The sequence below is a fragment of the Bos grunniens genome, chromosome 10, assembly GCF_055505025.1.
Source record: "Bos grunniens cultivar Pamir isolate PY7600 chromosome 10, Bosgru_T2T1.0, whole genome shotgun sequence".
Classification (NCBI taxonomy): domain Eukaryota; kingdom Metazoa; phylum Chordata; class Mammalia; order Artiodactyla; family Bovidae; genus Bos; species Bos grunniens.
The window spans coordinates 91,881,719-91,899,052 of record NC_141174.1 but is presented as its reverse complement, the minus strand read 5'-3'; the positions used below and the strand labels follow the sequence as shown (position 1 = coordinate 91,899,052).

General features: G+C 38.6%; 1 protein-coding gene across 2 annotated transcripts in view; it reads left to right on the top strand.

The window, feature by feature from the left end:
- The window catches only part of JMY (junction mediating and regulatory protein, p53 cofactor), a 76,977-nt gene that overhangs the window by 53,349 nt on the left and 6,294 nt on the right, over positions 1-17,334 (top strand). The window contains exons 7-10 of one of the 2 annotated variants that reach the window (XM_086323099.1): positions 1,694-1,780; positions 9,080-9,175; positions 10,326-10,923; positions 11,942-12,252. In XM_086323099.1, the coding sequence (XP_086179225.1) occupies positions 1,694-1,780; positions 9,080-9,175; positions 10,326-10,923; positions 11,942-12,249 (1,089 nt within the window). In that variant the 3' untranslated portion in view covers positions 12,250-12,252. The remainder of the gene's footprint in view (positions 1-1,693; positions 1,781-9,079; positions 9,176-10,325; positions 10,924-11,941; positions 12,253-17,334) is intronic. The other variant, XM_086323100.1, reaches the window with a different exon arrangement.

The following is a 17,334-nucleotide window of genomic DNA, read 5'->3' as shown; positions in this document are numbered from 1 at the left end:
CTTATCTGCTGTGAGTGATCACACCATATAGTCAGAGGTCTCCAAACGGTCTTGTTCCCTGCCCTCCCCTTTCCCTGCCCCCAGACCCCCAAGTTCAACAGCTGAGGTGACAGAACTGCAGGGGAAAGGAGGAGTGACAGAAGGCTGGCAAAAGAGGAAATTAGAAACACTGTTCTGAAAATAAAGATGAACCACACATACTGTACAGCAGATCAAGATGACTCTCTGTGTAGCAACACCCCACATTCCTTGTCTGCATATCAGCATTCCCAGGGTCACAGGCTCCCGGTTAATCTGGCATCCATGATAGAATTCCACACCCAGGGGTAGTTCTTTTGCTACAAGTAAATCACACCCTGCCTGTCCTCTTAAAAGAACAAAGATGATCTCTGGCTGTCCCATGAGGACTTGAGGTCTGTCCTTTGTGATTGAACTTTTCAGGAAGAATAAATAGAAACAACATTGTTCTTTTATATCTTAATTCTCCTGGTAGCCAAAAAGCATTCTCATACTTGAACATTCCCTTATCCTATTTGCTGTAACTATTTATTTCACTGCAAAAATGTTAGTGATACTTACTATGAGGTATTGCTTTGGATCCTGCCGGAGTTACTGGGCAAACGATGGCATATGCAACATATCACCTTTCTAAAATAAAAATAAATAATTTTGAAACACACCTGAGCTCTGTTCTAGATAAGGAGTTATAGACTTGTATCCTCGTTGTTAGAACCAAGGGAACTAAGTCTGCCCAAGGGAAAGTGGCTAGTATGGCTCAGAGATAGAATTCTATCCAAGGTCTGTGTGACTTGGAAGCCTGAGCCATTGTATCACTACATCATGTCACTTTCCCCTGTGGAGATTGCCTTGGAGAGGTTCATTTCATGATCAATACTTTTTAGGCAATATAGTTAACCCAGTGTGGGTTGAAGATAGGAAAGTGATAAAACAATTGCTTTAAAATATAGCTTCCTGGCTTGAAAGATTACTCATATATGACTTAATGAGGTTAGAAGAGTGATCTTTTGGTATAACTTTGAAAGTGTTGGAAATTAATGTTAACCTTTGTATCTCTATAGGACCAGAGAAAATGAAGACAGCCTGGTACTACTGGAAAGATGCCAGATGATAGGATAGTGCATTATTTTGTAAAGAGCACGTATCTCTTATTTAATATATTTTCATGTGATTAGATTTAGCATATCTGTATTATACTTTCTTATCTTTAAGGTCTCTTTTTAGCTTTGAAATCTACCTATGCCCAGAAGATTCAGATTTCATGATAGCGTTTAAACCAATCCAGGCAAAATCATGTTATTTAATTCATCAGAGAGCACTTAAGAAACAGTTTAAGAGTTATATATCCATTTTTGTTCAGACTATTTTAAAGAGTATAATAATACTTAGAATCTTATGGCCTAAATCTTCATATTTGAAAGAGGCTTTTAAGATTCCTACATACCCTTCCACTCTACCATGGCCATTCCTCCTCTTCCAAAAAAAAAGGAGAAATCAGGAATTCTGTAGTTTAATAAGTCTTTTAAGATACTAATTTATGCTGGTTTATGCTGCTTCATTATTCCAGGTGAGAAACCAGAGGTGGCTTACTTGATATTTTATTGTGTAGGTATATGTTAAGATTAAATTTTAATTTATTCACTTGTATTAAAAAACACATTTCATGTATTTTTAGGAAATTTGTATTGCAAAACACAATGAAAAATTCCAACAGCGCCTTCGGAGTGAAGATGAATATAGAACCCACCACACAGTACAACTAGTAAGTTTGCATTCTGGAAAACTTAGAGTAAAACTTTGAATTTTATGTATCTCAAAGTGAATAAAATCTATAGAGATTAAGAAAATGTTATAGGTAGATGGGAGCATTAGTGGGAAAATTGGTTCCAGGATACCTGCCCTGCCCGCATCCCTCAATCCCCCAAATCTCTAGATGCTCCAGTCCTTTATTTAAGATGGCATAGTAGTTACATGTAACCTGCACACATCCTCCCCTATTCTTCATCTCTAGATAACTTATAATACCTTATACAGTGTAAATGTGATGTAACTAGTTGCCAGTGGGCAAATTCTTTGAAATCTGCTTTTTGGAACCTTCTGTGTATGTTTTTTTTTTTTTTACCTGCCTGCATATTTTCAATCCAAGGATGTTTGAATCCAAGGATGTGGAACCCACAGATTCAGAGGGCCAATTATGTATATACTTCATTATAGCACAGTTTCCCCTACCAGTAAAATCCCACACAAGAATGTTACGTTTGTTACAGTCTGAATCAACATTGACATCATTACCACCCAGAGTCCATACTTTATCCTTAGTGCTTGTCCATTCTGTTGGTTTTGCCAAATATATGATATGAATCCACCATTACAGTATTGAATAACGTATTCACTGAATGTGTTCACTGCCCTAAAAATTCCCTGTGCTGCACCTCTTCATACCCCTCTTTCCACAAACTCCTGGCAACCACTGATCTTTTTGTTTTGCCTTTCGCCAGAACATTTAATTGGAACCACACACTTATGTAGCTTTTCATATTTGCTTATTTAACTTGTAATTCACACTTAAGGTCCCTCTGTGTTATTTGCAGGGCATGGCAGCTTATCTCTTAGCACTGAATAATACTCCATTGCCTGCATGTACCACAGTGTATTTGTCCATTCACCTACTGAAGACGCCTTCCTTCCACATTTTGACAGTCAGGAGTAAAGCTGATAACGGGGGAATGGTTATGTGTGTACATTAAATTTTCAGCTCTTTTGAGTAAATTGTAAAGAGTATGATGGGATCTTACAGGAAAAGTATGCTTACCTTGTAGTGAACTGCCAAACGGTCTTCCAAAGTGCCTACCCCATTTTACATTCTCACTAGCAGTGAATAGAGTTCCTTTTACTCCACATCCCTACCAGCATTTAGTGTTGTCAGTGTTTTGGATTTTAGCCATTGTAGTGACTATGTAGTGATACCTCATAGCTGTTTTTAGTTCGCATTTCCCTCATTGTATGATATTGGGCATGTTCTCACATGGCTTATCTGCCATCTGTACTTCTTCTTTAGTAAGTGTTACTTTTTCATTTTTAATTAGGTTATTTGTTTTCTTCAGGATAATATCCCCTTTCAGATATATCTATTGAAAATACTTTCTCCCAATCTGTGACTTGCGTTTTCATTTTTTTTTTTTTTTTTAGCCTCCCATGCCCTCCCCACCCTCAAACCGTAACTCGCGTTTTCATTTTTTAACAGTATCTCCCAAAACAGAGTTTTTAATTTCAATGAAATCCAGCTTACCAAATCTTTGTTTGATGTACCATTGGTGGTGTATCTAAAAAGTCACCACCAAACCCAAGGTCATAAATTTTCTCCTATGTTATATTCCACAAGCTTTATACTTTCCCATTTTACATTTAATTCTGTGATCCATTTTTAGTTAATATTTGTGAAGAGTGTAGGGCTAAATTGTCTCCCCCCTCCCCATTTTCTTCTTTTTTAAATGTGGATGGTTAGTTGCTCTAGCACCATTTGCTGAAAAGACTGCAGTTATTCCATGGAATTTTCTTTGCTCCTTTAAGGATATGTTGATTATATTTATTTGTGCTCTCTATTCTGTTCCATTGATCTAGATTTTTTTGCCTCCAAACAGACTTTAAAATAAGAGCTGAGATTTTGATTAAGATAGCACTGAATGTATAGCTCAAGATGGGAATAGTTGAAATATTAACAGTAGTGAGTCTTCCTATACATGAACAGAGAATCTTTTTATTTAGTTTTTCTTTGATTTCTTTTATAAGAGTTATATAACTACATATATATGGGCTTAAAGAAAGGAAAATCACTAGTAGGGAAAACCACTAGACTATTCAGGTATGATGTAAATCAAATCCCTTACGATTATACAGTGGAAGTGACAAATAGATTCAAGGGATTAGATCTGATAGACGCTATGGATGGAGGTTGGTGACATTGTACAGGAGGCAGTGATCAAAACTGTCCCCAAGAAAAAGAAATGTAAAAAGGCAAAATGGTTGTCTGATGAAGCCTTACAAATAGCTGAGAAAAGAAGAGAAACGAAAGGCAAAGAAGAAAAGAAAGATATACCCATTTGAATGCAGAGTTCCAAGGAATAGCAAGGAGAGATAAGAAAGCCTTCCTCCCTGATCAATGCAAAGAAATAAGAAGAAAACAATAGAATGGGAAAGACAGAGATCTCTTCAAGAAAATTAGAGATACCAAGGGAACATTTCATGCAAAAATGGGCACAATAAAGAACAGAAATGGTATGGACCTAACAGAAGCAGAAGATATTAAGAAGAGGTAGCAAGAATGCACAGAAGAACTATACAAAAAAATATCTTCATGACCCAGATAATCACGATGGTGTGATCATTCACCTAGAGCCAGACATCCTAGAGTCTGAAGTCAAGTGGGCCTTAGGAAGCATCACTACAAACAAAGCTAGTGGAGGTGATGGAATTCCAGTTGAGCCATTTCAAATCCTTAAAGATGATGCTGCACTCAATATGCCAGCAAATTTGGAAAACTCAGCAGTGGCCACAGAACTGAAAAAGATAGGTCAGTTTTCATTCCAATTCCAAAGAAAGGCAATGCCAAAGAATGTTCAGACTACTGCACAATTACACTCATCTCACACGCTAGCAAAGTAATGGTCAAAATTCTGCAAGCCAGTCTTCAACAGTATGTAAACTGTGAACTTCCAGATGTTCAAGGTGGATTTAGAAGAGGCAGAGGAATCAGAGATCAAATTGCCAACATCCATTGGATTATTGAAAAAGTGAGAGAGTTCCAGGAAAAACATCTACTTCTGTTTTATTGACTACACCAAAGCCTTTGACTGTGTGGATCACAACAAACTGGAAAATTCTTAAAGGGATGGGAATATGAGACCACCTTACCTGCCACCAGGGAAACCTGTATGCAGGTCAAGAAGCACCAGTTAGAAACACATGGAACAACAGACTGGTTCAAAATTAGACAAGGTGTACGTCAAGGCTGTATATTGTCACTCTGTTTATTTAACTTGTATGCAGAGTACATCATGCAAAATGCCAGGCTGGATAAAGCGTAAGCTGGACTCAAGATTGCCGGGAGAAGTATCAATAACCTCAGATATGCATATGACACCACCCTTATGGCAGAAAGTGAAGAGGAACTGAAGAGCCTCCTGATGAAAGTGAAGGAGGAGAGTGAAAAAGCTGGCTTAAAACTCAGCATTCAGAAAGCTAAGATCATGGCATCCAGTCCCATCACTGCATGGCAAATAGATGTGAAAACAATGGAAACAGTGACAGATTTTATTTTCTTGGGCTCCAAAATCACTGCAGATGGTGACTGTAGCCATGTAATTAAAAGACACTTGCTCCTTGGACAAAAAGCTATGACCAACCTAGACAGCATATTAAAAAGCAGAGACATTACTTTGCTGACAAAGGTCCATATAGCCAAAGCTATGGTTTTCCCAGGAGTCATGTATGGATGTGAGAGCTGGACCATAAAGAAGGCTGAATGCCAAAGAATTGATCCTTTCAAACTGAGGTGTTGGAGAAAACACCTGAGAGTTCCTTGAGGTGTTGAAAAAGACTGTTGAGAGTCCCTCGGACTGTAAGGAGATCAAACCATTCATTTCTAAAGGAAATCAGTCCTGAACATTCATTGGAAGGATTCATGCTGAAGCTCCAATACTTTGGCCACCTGTTGGGAAGAACTGACTCATTGGAAAAGACCCTGATACGCGAAAGACTGAAGTGGGGAGGAGAGGGGGATGACAGAGGATGAGATGGTTGGATGGCATCACCGACGCAATGGACATGAGTTTGAGTAGGCTCTGGGAGTTGGTGATGGTCGGGGAAGCCTGGCGTGCTGCAGTCCATGGGGTCGCAAAGAGTTGGACACAACTGAGCGACTGAACTGAATGTAAATAGTGCTGTAGGTATAATAGAAAAGGTTTTTTATTCCAGCAGTTCATTACTGTTTTATTAGAAAGCAGTTGGCTAATAGGCTTTTATACTAGGTTAGCCTAATTTGTGGAGAAGGCAATGGCACCCCACTCCAGTACTCTTGCCTGGAAAATCCCATGGACGGAGGAGCTTGGTAGGCTGCAGTCTATGGGGTCACAAAGAATTGGACATAACTGAGCGACTTCACTTACTTTCATGCACTGGAGAAGGAAATGGCAACCCACTCCAGTGTTCTTGCCTGGAGAATCCCAGGGACGGGGGGGGCCTGGTGGGCTGCCGTGAAGTGACTTAGCAGCAGCAGCAGCCTAATTTGTGGTCAACCCAATATGTCGACCCTATATCCTACAATTTTCCTATTTTTATTTCTAGTCACATTTTTTTTGGTTCTTCTTTCAGATTTTCTATATATACAGTCATGTCATATGCAAATAAAGGCAATTTAGTTCTTTTGAGTGCAATCCGTATACCTTTTATTTATTTTTCTTGTTGCATTCACTAGGATTTCCAGTGTGGTATTGAAAGGAGTGGTGAGAGATTTGTCTTTTCCTGCTCTGTTAACAAGAAAGCTTCTAATTTGTTGTGATTGAATGATGTTAGCTGCTGCTGTAGGGTTTTGATGTTATCCCTCAAGCTCATTATGGCACACAGCTAAAACTCTTGAGTTTAAAACATAAAAAGTAACCAAACTACCCATAAGCTGTAAAATAATCTTAAATTAACAGAAAATTTATTGTATTTTTATTTTTCATTACTGTTTTCGGGTCAAGAGCTGCTTTGTAAGGAAAGTCAGACTATGGGCCAGCTAAAGAATTCAGTGAATAAGAATGCCTCCTGTTATCACTATTGGCACCTACACTGTCTGCTTATTATTAGATTCCACACTTAGAATGGGTTTCTTATTACATGAAGATTGTGGATTCTGATAAAATGCCAATACTTCTGTGAATGGAGTAGCTAATTAGCTTCTTAGAATGAATGAGTGTCCAATCCTTTCTCAAATAATTTTATGTGGCAAAGATGAGTAAAAACGAGGAAATTGATATTTGGGGAAATCTCAAAGATAAATGTCATCTGCCTCATGTTAGTAATTTTGCCTACTACTGACTTTGGGTGGAATACCTCATTGTAGGAGAAAGAATCCACCTTTCTTTAACATGCAAAGCTAGAGGATAATGAAAGTTGGCTTAGATCAAATCTAATTTTAAACCACCTTTGTCAATCTACAGAGGCATACACACACACGTGTATAGCTCATAAGTTTTAACTTTCATGAGATGAACATATGCATGCAACCAGCACCCAGGTTGACACAGTGTTAACAGAAACTCAGAGCTCCTTGTGTCACTATCTAATAAGTATCCTCTACCTACCCCCAAAAGGGTCAACTGAGTGATTAATACACACCACTTCCCGCCCAAAGGGTAGATTATCTTCATTAAATGACTTGCCAGTAGCTAGCAAGGGGTGGAAATAGGGGGTGATATTCAACCCAGGCCTGTTGGTTTCAGTCGCAGTAATACTGTGCTCTATGAAAAGTCCATATAAACCCATTAGTTCATACCTGAACATGTCTGAAACTTTGCATTTGGGGTCTTTTAGATAATAGTAAGATCTGACTCGATATATCTGCTAACAGACCAGCAATATGATTGACCAGTATTATTTCTGAATTTCAACTATTTCTGAAACTCCAACTATTTGTTTATTATGTTTAGAGATGCAGATTCACAGTTTGAAATGCTGAGTATCTTTTAGATAACTTCTCAAGTACTAAGCCCTGTATGCATTAGATCGTACCCTCTAAGTACAGAAAACTCTGTTCATCACTGAGACAAGGCCTTAGAAGACCCTTTGTCCCCAAGAGTTCTGTGGCCTGTATCCCAGTGTGGGAAGGTATATGCCCACTCCCATTCCAGGTGGTTACCACATGTGCATATGAGAGTTTTTCATTCCTTCCTTCTGCTGGCTTAGGTTTGTAAATGGAACTGAATACAGAGTAGGGGTGAGGAGTTGGAATAAGTTCTTATCTCACTGTGTCCCTGAGTCACTTTGGGCTTTCCTCTCTAAAGAAGAGAATCTGCATGGGATCTTTATTTCTTTTAATAAACTCAAGTCATATCTTTTCAAATTTTCCCATCTGGAAACCTTAAGCATTATATATGGCAATCTGGACTGCCTGACTTAACCTACCAATAAATGGCTTTTGCGAACTCTCCCAGTGAGAGCCCTCTAAAGGGAAAGGGTCTACTTGACCTGCCATAAGAAGAGATGGAAGAATGTTCATCTTTACTCACCCTTGCCCCACCCTAATCATGAGTCCAGAGGCTGATTTCTATACAAAGGATCCAAGCCACCTAAGCAGGAGATAAAAGCAGTCTGTCGTGTGTGATAGTGCGCCCCTCTGGGGAAGTGGTTGGCTGTAGTAGCGCTCTTCAGTGCATTCCATCAGTGAGAGCCACGTATCTGTCACTTACTTGACCTTCAGTAGTGAGGCTGTCAGAAACACTCCTTCTAGTCTTTAACCTCCTGCCAAGAATTCCACTTTCTTTCCTCTAGGAAGAGGAATTCATGTTTAACTTGACCAACATTGGGTGGATGATAGTGTATCCCCAGTTTGGGATTAGGGAATGGGAAGGGGAAAAAATGAATGAGATACTAAGACACAGATTTGTAGCAGGAGGAACAGGTTCAGTAATAGTAGACATTATCTGCAGAACACCAGGCTTAACCTATATATAACATCTAAATTACTAAGTGGTTATTTTTTATTTTTAAGGTCAACTATTTGAGTTAGCAGAACATAGCAGCTAAAGCTAGAACCGCAAATGTGAAATATTTTTCAGTTCAGAGAAAATATTATTTTACTTTGCAGAGTAAACATCTTTTAATTGGTATTACATGCAGAAAGTGAAACAGTTTCATTTCTATTAAAGCTAACAGTGTTTCATGCCACAAAACATTGCTTAACATAGCATTCTTTGGAGTAATACAGCATTTATATTGAGAGAACTCTCCTTTTTTTTCTATTAATGGTAAAATACAGTGGGACACATCATAATGGAATTACTATTAATTTTTTTTTAACCAGAAAAGAGATAAATTACATGATGAAGAAGAAAGAAAAAGTGCCTGGGTTAGCCAAGAAAGACAGAAAACACTGGATAGACTTCGAAATTTTAAACAGGTAGTAAAAGTGTGGTCAGTTTATTATTGTTCATTGCTTTTTAAACAGCTACATATATACTCCTATTGTAATGTCTCTTATGAGAAAAACTTGATTTTCCTTTTGTTATTTAGAAAACAGTTACAGTCATGGCAGTCTTGGTTACCATTTCAGTGGTATAAGAGGAATAGTCTGGATTCCTCTTGAGTTTAATAAAAGTTAGCTAGTAACTAACCATCCATTTCAAGCATCAACTTGTTATTAATTCTGTGCACATCAGCCTGTGGTAGTAATCTGACCAGTGGGAGAATTAGAAGATGGATCAGCATACATGAGAAATGCTTTAGAGCTCTGTTGCCAAGCTAACTGTGACTCCAGACACGGACACTACTGCAGCCAAGCATTTCCTAGGAATGTGCTTAAACTCAGTAGTTTTAGTTCTTAGCAGCTACTCAAGAGCCTTACTTCTCCTCTTTATTCTGAAGGATCTCCTTGCAGGAGAAGGAGGCTTTTGATCAAGTGAAAGAGTCAGGTGGGAATGGGGTCCTTAACAAAGGGATAAGCCTTGTATTAAGAAAATGTTGTTTACCAAATGCATTATGGCTATGTTTTACATAGTAAAAAGATTGGAGCTCTGTGTACCAGTACTCCTAACAAATTTTATCATTTTCTTTTTTTTTTAGTAGGCTGATTCTCTTGTCATTTTTTAAATTTTATTGAAGAATAATTGCTTTACAGAATTTTATCATAAAATGCATATATTGTTTTCAGAGCTTTAAAAAAAATACCACTTAACCATTTAAGAACATTAATGTTTTAATTTTTGTCTGAGCATTTGGAAAATACATGTAAGAAACTAAGAATAGTTTTTTAGCAATAAAATAGCATATATATGTTTGACATCATTTGTTTTGGATTTTACATTGCTAATATTTTTCCAATTAAAGTAGTACTTTTATTACTAAAGGTCTTTTTATAGGGATTTGATAAGCAAATAAGAGTTTAGTGATAATTTTTTGTAAGGTATTACATTTTGATGTTTGTTTTTCTGTATATTTTTCCCTGAAAAATCACAAAAGCTCTAAAATAACACCTTGCATTAGATGGAGAAAATAAACAGTCATTTGTTCATAAATTCTAATCTGACGAGTTATAACTTCTGATTTCTTAGAGATACCCAGGCCAGGTCATACTTAAATCGACCCGATTGCGACTGGCTCATGCAAGAAGAAGAAGTACAGCCAGCCCCGTGTCCTGTGAAGACCAGTGTGACAGCCTGCCAGGAGTGCTACAGGTCGAAGAGAAAAGGGAGGGACTGGACGAAGGAAAGGCCAAGCTCGGGTCATCACAGGCAGCAGACGCCCAGAGCCTCACCCCACCTGAAGGTCATCCATCAGCACAACTTGAAGCCACCTCATCACTTCCCAGCGGCTTTACCGCTGACCTGCCTCCCCCTGTGTCTTGTCCACTGTTAAACACTGTTGACTGCAAAGCAGGCTCCGTCCCAGCGGGGCCGCTCCCACCTCCTCTGCCTCCCACGCCTCCCCCACCTCCCCCACCCCCCCCGCCCCCACCTCCGCCGCCTTTGCCTGTGGGTCAGGACAGCGCCCCCGAGACCCTGGAGAAAGGCCTGCCCCAGATGGAGGGGAGCGAGAAGAGGATCCCAAAGTCAGCCAGTGCCCCTTCAGCACATCTCTTCGACAGCAGCCAGCTCGTCAGTGCCAGGAAGAAGCTCAGAAAGACGGCTGAAGGCTTGCAGAGGAGGAGAGGTGAGTTAAAAACAGTTCATCTGTTGACTGAGGCATATAGTTAAAGACCATTTTTGTCCTCAGACATTACAAAGCTTTAAACATTATATTTTTGAACATTATTTGATAGCAAACAGGTTCTCAAGGTCTCACCTTGGCAGAATTCTTACCAAACCATGTGTGCAGATGGGTGCAGACACGAATAAATGTGGGCCTGCTTGAGCTCTTAGGCATGTTTTTAAAATTTTATCTTTTGACTTGATCTCTTTGGTAACATATTTTAGGTGGCTCCTTTTATGTTAGAATCTGATTTTAAATCTCAGAAATATAAGAAAATGGAAGCTGTCTGGTCAGAATAACATTGGAAGATTCATTTGGCTACATATTTATTGAGGACCCTGGCATGTTGTTGTATGAAGAAGCAAAGAAGAAAAGGGCATTTCAGATATGCTTCATAAAGCTGTTTTTCAAACAGTGAATAATTTTGGCCCTTAAGGAGCTTTAACTTTCATGGAGAGATTACTTTATCTGTGTATTAAATTTTAATCTAAGAGACCATCCTGTAGGATATTTCTTATCATAACCCAAGTAGAATATCATATGTGAAAGTTATTTAAAAAAAGAAAATAATCACCATAATGAGCCAGAATTTAAGTTTCTTTAATTAAATGTACAGTCCAGTCACTGTCTGAATTTAGATTGGATTTTTGTATTATGGAAACCCTTTAGGAGTCTCAACCATAATATTACTAAAGATCACCCCGCTCACAGCTCCCCGTCGGCTCTCTCCTCTCACACAGGAAACAATAGAAGTACTAGTAATGCTTGACATGGAATTTGAGTCTTGGAACTTTTTTTTAAACAAACTTACTTAGTGTCCCCTGTGTTCTGACAAAGTTCTGTCCATGCTCAGTGGTCCCTTCTGTTGATGTGCTTTCAGCTTCCTGGGCTGTCACAGTCCTAAAGGCTTAAAAGTTGTACAGTTGCCAGTCTTAAGCGCAGTCCTAACTAGCTGTTTGTTCTCTTCCATTTTCTAAAGTGAGCTCACCTATGGATGAGGTACTAGCTTCCTTGAAGCGTGGTAGTTTCCATCTGAAAAAGGTTGAACAGCGAACTCTGCCTCCTTTTCCTGATGAAGATGATAGTAATAACATCTTGGCACAAATAAGAAAGGGGGTAAAATTGAAGAAGGTACAGAAGGAAGTCTTGAGAGAATCCTTCACACTTCTGCCTGATACAGACCCTCTAACACGGAGCATCCATGAAGCTCTTAGAAGAATCAAAGAAGCATCCCCTGAATCAGAGGACGAAGAGGAGGCTTTGCCTTGCACAGACTGGGAAAACTAACAAGTAAATGGCCTTACTTTTCTTCAGTAGTGTTCAGTATACAGCTTTTATATTGGATGATGAGCTCTGTCAAATTTCATTGCATCTGAGGGTCATTTTTTACTATATAGGTCAGTTAGAGCCTGGATCATAAATTTGTAAACTTTAGGCTTTACTTCTGTAGTTTCCGGAAACATAACAAGAAAAAATGCTTTACAAAGATGTTGCTTTGTAAATGCTGTGTTTTTTTATATCCTGTTCATTAAAACATTTTTTCAGTATAAGCTATAATGCAAGTAAAAAGGATAGTCTTACTCTAGTAAAGTGATAGTTTTACTCTAGCTTCAAAAAAAAAATAGGAAAAGCTTTTTCTGACTTAGATGTTTCAGTTGCAAACTGTTATGCATATTGAATCTTGATATTTTGTTGGTTTCCCACAAAGGAATCTAATTGCATTGTCTAATTATTTAACTTTCAAGCCTTTAAAGTTTATCATTTATGACATCATAATTACTGCATTATCTATATAAAATTGTATGAATATCTTATTGAGCTACCCCTGTGGCTGTTGGTATTCTCCCAAGGTGATAGAGTTTTCCCCAGTACATTTTAATAAGCTAATTTGTATAGTTATTTGGCACAAATTATGCTAAATATATAGAATTGGTAAAGATAACACAGGGGTTTCCCAGGCAGCACAGTGGCAAAGAATCTACCTGCAATGCAGGAAATGCAGGAGACATGGGTTCAATCCCCGGGTCGGAAAGATCCCCTGGAATAGGAAATGGCAACACGCTCCAGTATTTCTTGCCTGGAAAAATCCATGGACAGAGGATCGCAGAGTTGGACACGACTGAGTGACTGAGTACACACACACAAAGATAACACATGCTATAAATCAAATAGTATATTGAATTGGTATGACCAAAACTGAAATGCCTGTACAGATATGAAATATGCACGTATATTCTATTAATCATTATGTTCCCTTGATGGAATGTTTCTATAGTCTTCACTAAAAAGGGGGAAGTAGGTGAGGTAGAGGAATGAGAAACTTATCCGTAGCACAGTTATTTTACAAATCCCGGTGCCAAATCCTAAGAATTACCAAGAGAGTTTATTAAAAATGCAGATTCATGGCCTTCATTCCCAAACATCCTGTCAGAGTAGTACTGATACATACGTAGTCATGCATCTGGATTTTAAAGACTTACTCCAAAAAAAAAAAGAAACCCCAAAAAAACAGAAACTGTCATTAGTTCTTTAAAAAATATATTGATTAGATGTTGGAAGATACTATTTTGAATATGTCAGAATATTACTAAAAGCAGTTTTATCCTTTTGTGCTGTCAGAAAAATGTTCTGCTTCTTCACTCCCAACTCTGGCCCTCCCTACCAGCACCTGCCCCACTCAGCAGCTTGACAAAAGCATGAAGACTCGGACAAGTGGCCGTGTGTAATCTGAGTGTGTTCTAACCAGCATTTGACAGCAACACTGTCCTGCTGTGGCCATGAGTCTTGGGACTGGTGGCATCCTTTTTTCCCTGTTAGGTGTGGAGGCCTTAATTATTAGTCACGTACTGTTTTTGGATCCCCAAATGATTTTAAGCTCTTTGTGCTTGTATGCTGTGCTTTGTAAAGGAATGTGAACATGTCCACTCATTGTGTGAGTGTGTCTAGAGACTCATATGTGCCTGATTGGGAACCATCCCCACACTGGGTGATTACAAATTGTGTCCCACTTCACAATGCTTGCTACCCATTCCCTTGTCCCTTTTAGCATGTAGCCTCTCTCAATAAGCTGCTAAACCTGTCCAGAAACTACCGTGTTGGCGCACTGATGACATAATCCCACAGTTAGAACTTCACATAAGCACGCATTTCACATATTCAAGTGGCTTGTATGTTATTTACAGCTTTGGGCTGCTAATTACCTTATATCAGGTGTTAAGAATATGTCCATAATGAATTTGTTGTTCAGCTGCTAAGTCATGTCCAACTCTTTATGACTCTGTAGACTGCAGCACACCAGGCTCCTCTGTCCTCCACTATCTCCCAGAGTTTGCTCAGATTCAGATCCATTGAGATAGTGATGCTATCTGTTAGGCTGGTGCAAACATGATTGTGGTTTCAGACTGTAAATTTTAAATCATAACTAGGCTTAGACACATTATTAATCAGAATAGGAACCATTACAATCAATACATTTTTGGCAATGAGAAATACGTTTGTTTATTCCTAAAGTGTAAAAATCCTTGCTTTGGGATTCGATGAACTCTTGGAAAGCATTTTCTGCCTCCTGCTGGTTATGGGAGCCTTTTCCCCGAAAAAAGTTGTTGAGATGCTTGAAGAAGTGGTAGTAGGTCCGCGAGAGGTCAGGTGAACATGGCGGATGAGGCAAGGCTTTGTAGCCCAATCCGTTTAACTTCTGAAGTGTCGGTTGTGCGATGTGCAGCCAGGTGGCGTCGTGCAGAAGAATCGGGCCCTTTCTGTTGACCCTTGCTGGCTGCAGGTATTGCAGTCTTCAGTGTATCTCTTCGATTTGCTGAGCACACTTCTCAGATGTACTGGTTTCAGTGGGATTCAGAAAGCTGTAGTGGACCAGACAGGCAGCAGACCACCAAATACATTTTTTGGTGCAAGTTTGACTTCGCAAAGTGCTTTGGAGCGTCCTGTCAGTCTAACCACTGAGCTGGTTGTCACCAGTTGTCATATAAAATCCACTTTCCTTTACACTCTCAATCCAACTGAAAAGTGGTTCGTTGTTATTGTGTAGAATAAGAGAAGATAATACTTCAAAATGTTTTTTGGTTTTTTTTTGGTCAGCTCACGAGGCACCCACTTCTTGAGTTCTTTCACCTCTTCAATTTGCTTCAAATGCCAAATGACTATAAAATGGTTAATGTTGAGTTCTTCAGCAACTTCTCACGCAGTTGTAAGAGGATCAGCTTCGATCCTCTCTGTAAAACTTGTTGAAGCACCACTGCACTGTATGTTCGTTAGCAGTTCCTGGGCCAAAGGTGTTGATGTTGCGAGTTGTCTCCACTTCTTTATGACCCATTTTGAGCTTGAATAAGAAAATCAGTTGAATTTGCTTTTTGTCTAACATCATTTCCCTAGTTTAAAACAACAAGTAATGTCATTAGCAAAAAACATAAACCGAGAAATGTGCATTAAAATGATATATAACATAACCACATTTAAGAATGTATTCCAATACCAAATGGTAAACTTCAGCAGTGCAAAATTGCAATTACTTTTACACCAACCTAATAACCATCCTCATCCTTATCATCCCCTTGTCCTTCTGCCTTCAGTCCTTTCCCAGCATCAGGGTCTTTCCCAATGAGTCGGCTCTTTGCATCAGGTGGCCAAAGTATTGGTGCTTCAGCATCAGTCCTTCCAATGAATATTCAGGACTGATTTCCTTTAGGATTGACTGGTTTGATCTTGCAGTCCAAGGGACTCTCAAGAGTCTTCTCCAATACCACAATTTAAAAGCATCAGTTCTACAGTACTCGGGCTTCTTTATGGGCCAACTCTCACATCTGTATGACTATTGGAAAAACATAGCTTTGGCTATACAGACCTTTGTCGTCAGAGTGATGTCTCTTTTTTTTAATAGGCTGTCTAGCTTGTTGGCAATTTGAGCTCTGGTTTCTCTGCCTTTGTAAATCCAACTTGTACATCTGAAAGTTCTTGGTTCATGTACTCTTGCAGCCTGGCTTGAAGGATTTTGAGCATTACCTTGCTAGCATGTGAAATGAGCACAGTTGTACAATAGTTTGAACATTCTTTTGCACTGCTCTTCTTTTGGGATTGGAATGAAAACTGACCTTTTGCAGCCCTGTGGCCACTGCTGAGCTTTCTAAATTTGCTGACATATTGAGAATGCAGCACTTCATCTTTTAGGATGTTAAATAGCTCAGCTGGAATTCCATCTCCACTAGCTTTGTGCGTAGTAATGCTTCCTAAGGCCCACTTGACTTCACCTCCAGGATGTCTGGCTCTAGGTGAGTGACCACGCCATCGTGGTTATCCAGGTCATGAAGCCATTTTGTTGAATAGTTCTTCTGTGTATTCTTGCACCACTTAATCTCAAGAGCTTCTGCTAGGTCCTTAACGTTTCTGTCAATAGTAAATAATCCTTTGAAAGTTGCCTAGAATCTTCCTGTTTTGGTTGATTGTTCATGACTGATACATAGTATAATGTTGAGAGGAACACTGAAATACTGCCAGAAAATGCATGAGCTGGAACAGCTAAAGACTAAATGTATCCTGCGCCAGAAGCAAACTATAGACTAGTTGTAATCCCTTCCAGTTGAGCAGCCATTGATAAAGGGCTATGTGTTACTGCCTGTGGGTGGTCTTAGTCATTTTTAAAAGCTCTGAATTTTTAGGTACTTTTCTACATATGGCTAAAAGGCTGTAATTTGTATTTCCTATTAATTGGTTTCTTTCCTGTAGATTTAAAATAATATAATTATGTACTTGTTTTTGAAGAACTAATTTCTTAAAACTTTATTAAGTAAAAACTTAAGGTCCTGGACATGCTTAGCTTCAGCCTCCTCTAAAAGCTCATCTTAGATCTATCTAGCCATAGGTAATAGTATCCTTGAAAGGAATTTCTAAACATAAGGAAATATATGTATTTGAATAGATTTTTTATTATTTGCTTTGTTTCCTGTAGGGCCCTTCTTAAACTTAGGAAATAACTATAGCAATGTTGTCCAATAGAAATATGTGAGTCAGATTTAAAAAGTTAAAGATGATGGGCAAAATTGATTTTAGTAATATTTTACATGATATATTCAGTATAAAATTCCACAGTGTAGTTTAGATTTTTTTTTTTTTTTTTTTTGGTATGGCATCTTTAATAATAGCACCATCTCAGTTTGGTTGCCAAGTATTCATTGGTTAAATTAAATTGCCATACCAAAACAACCACATTTTGCTTAATGGAAAAATATTTTATACAAGATTTTCATTTAAACCAAATTAAAATCAGTTTCTCAGTCATACTAGACACATTTCAAGTGCTCAAAAGCAAAGTGTCAGCTTTTATTTGACAAACAGGTCATATATATATTTCTCATGTGTCGTGGA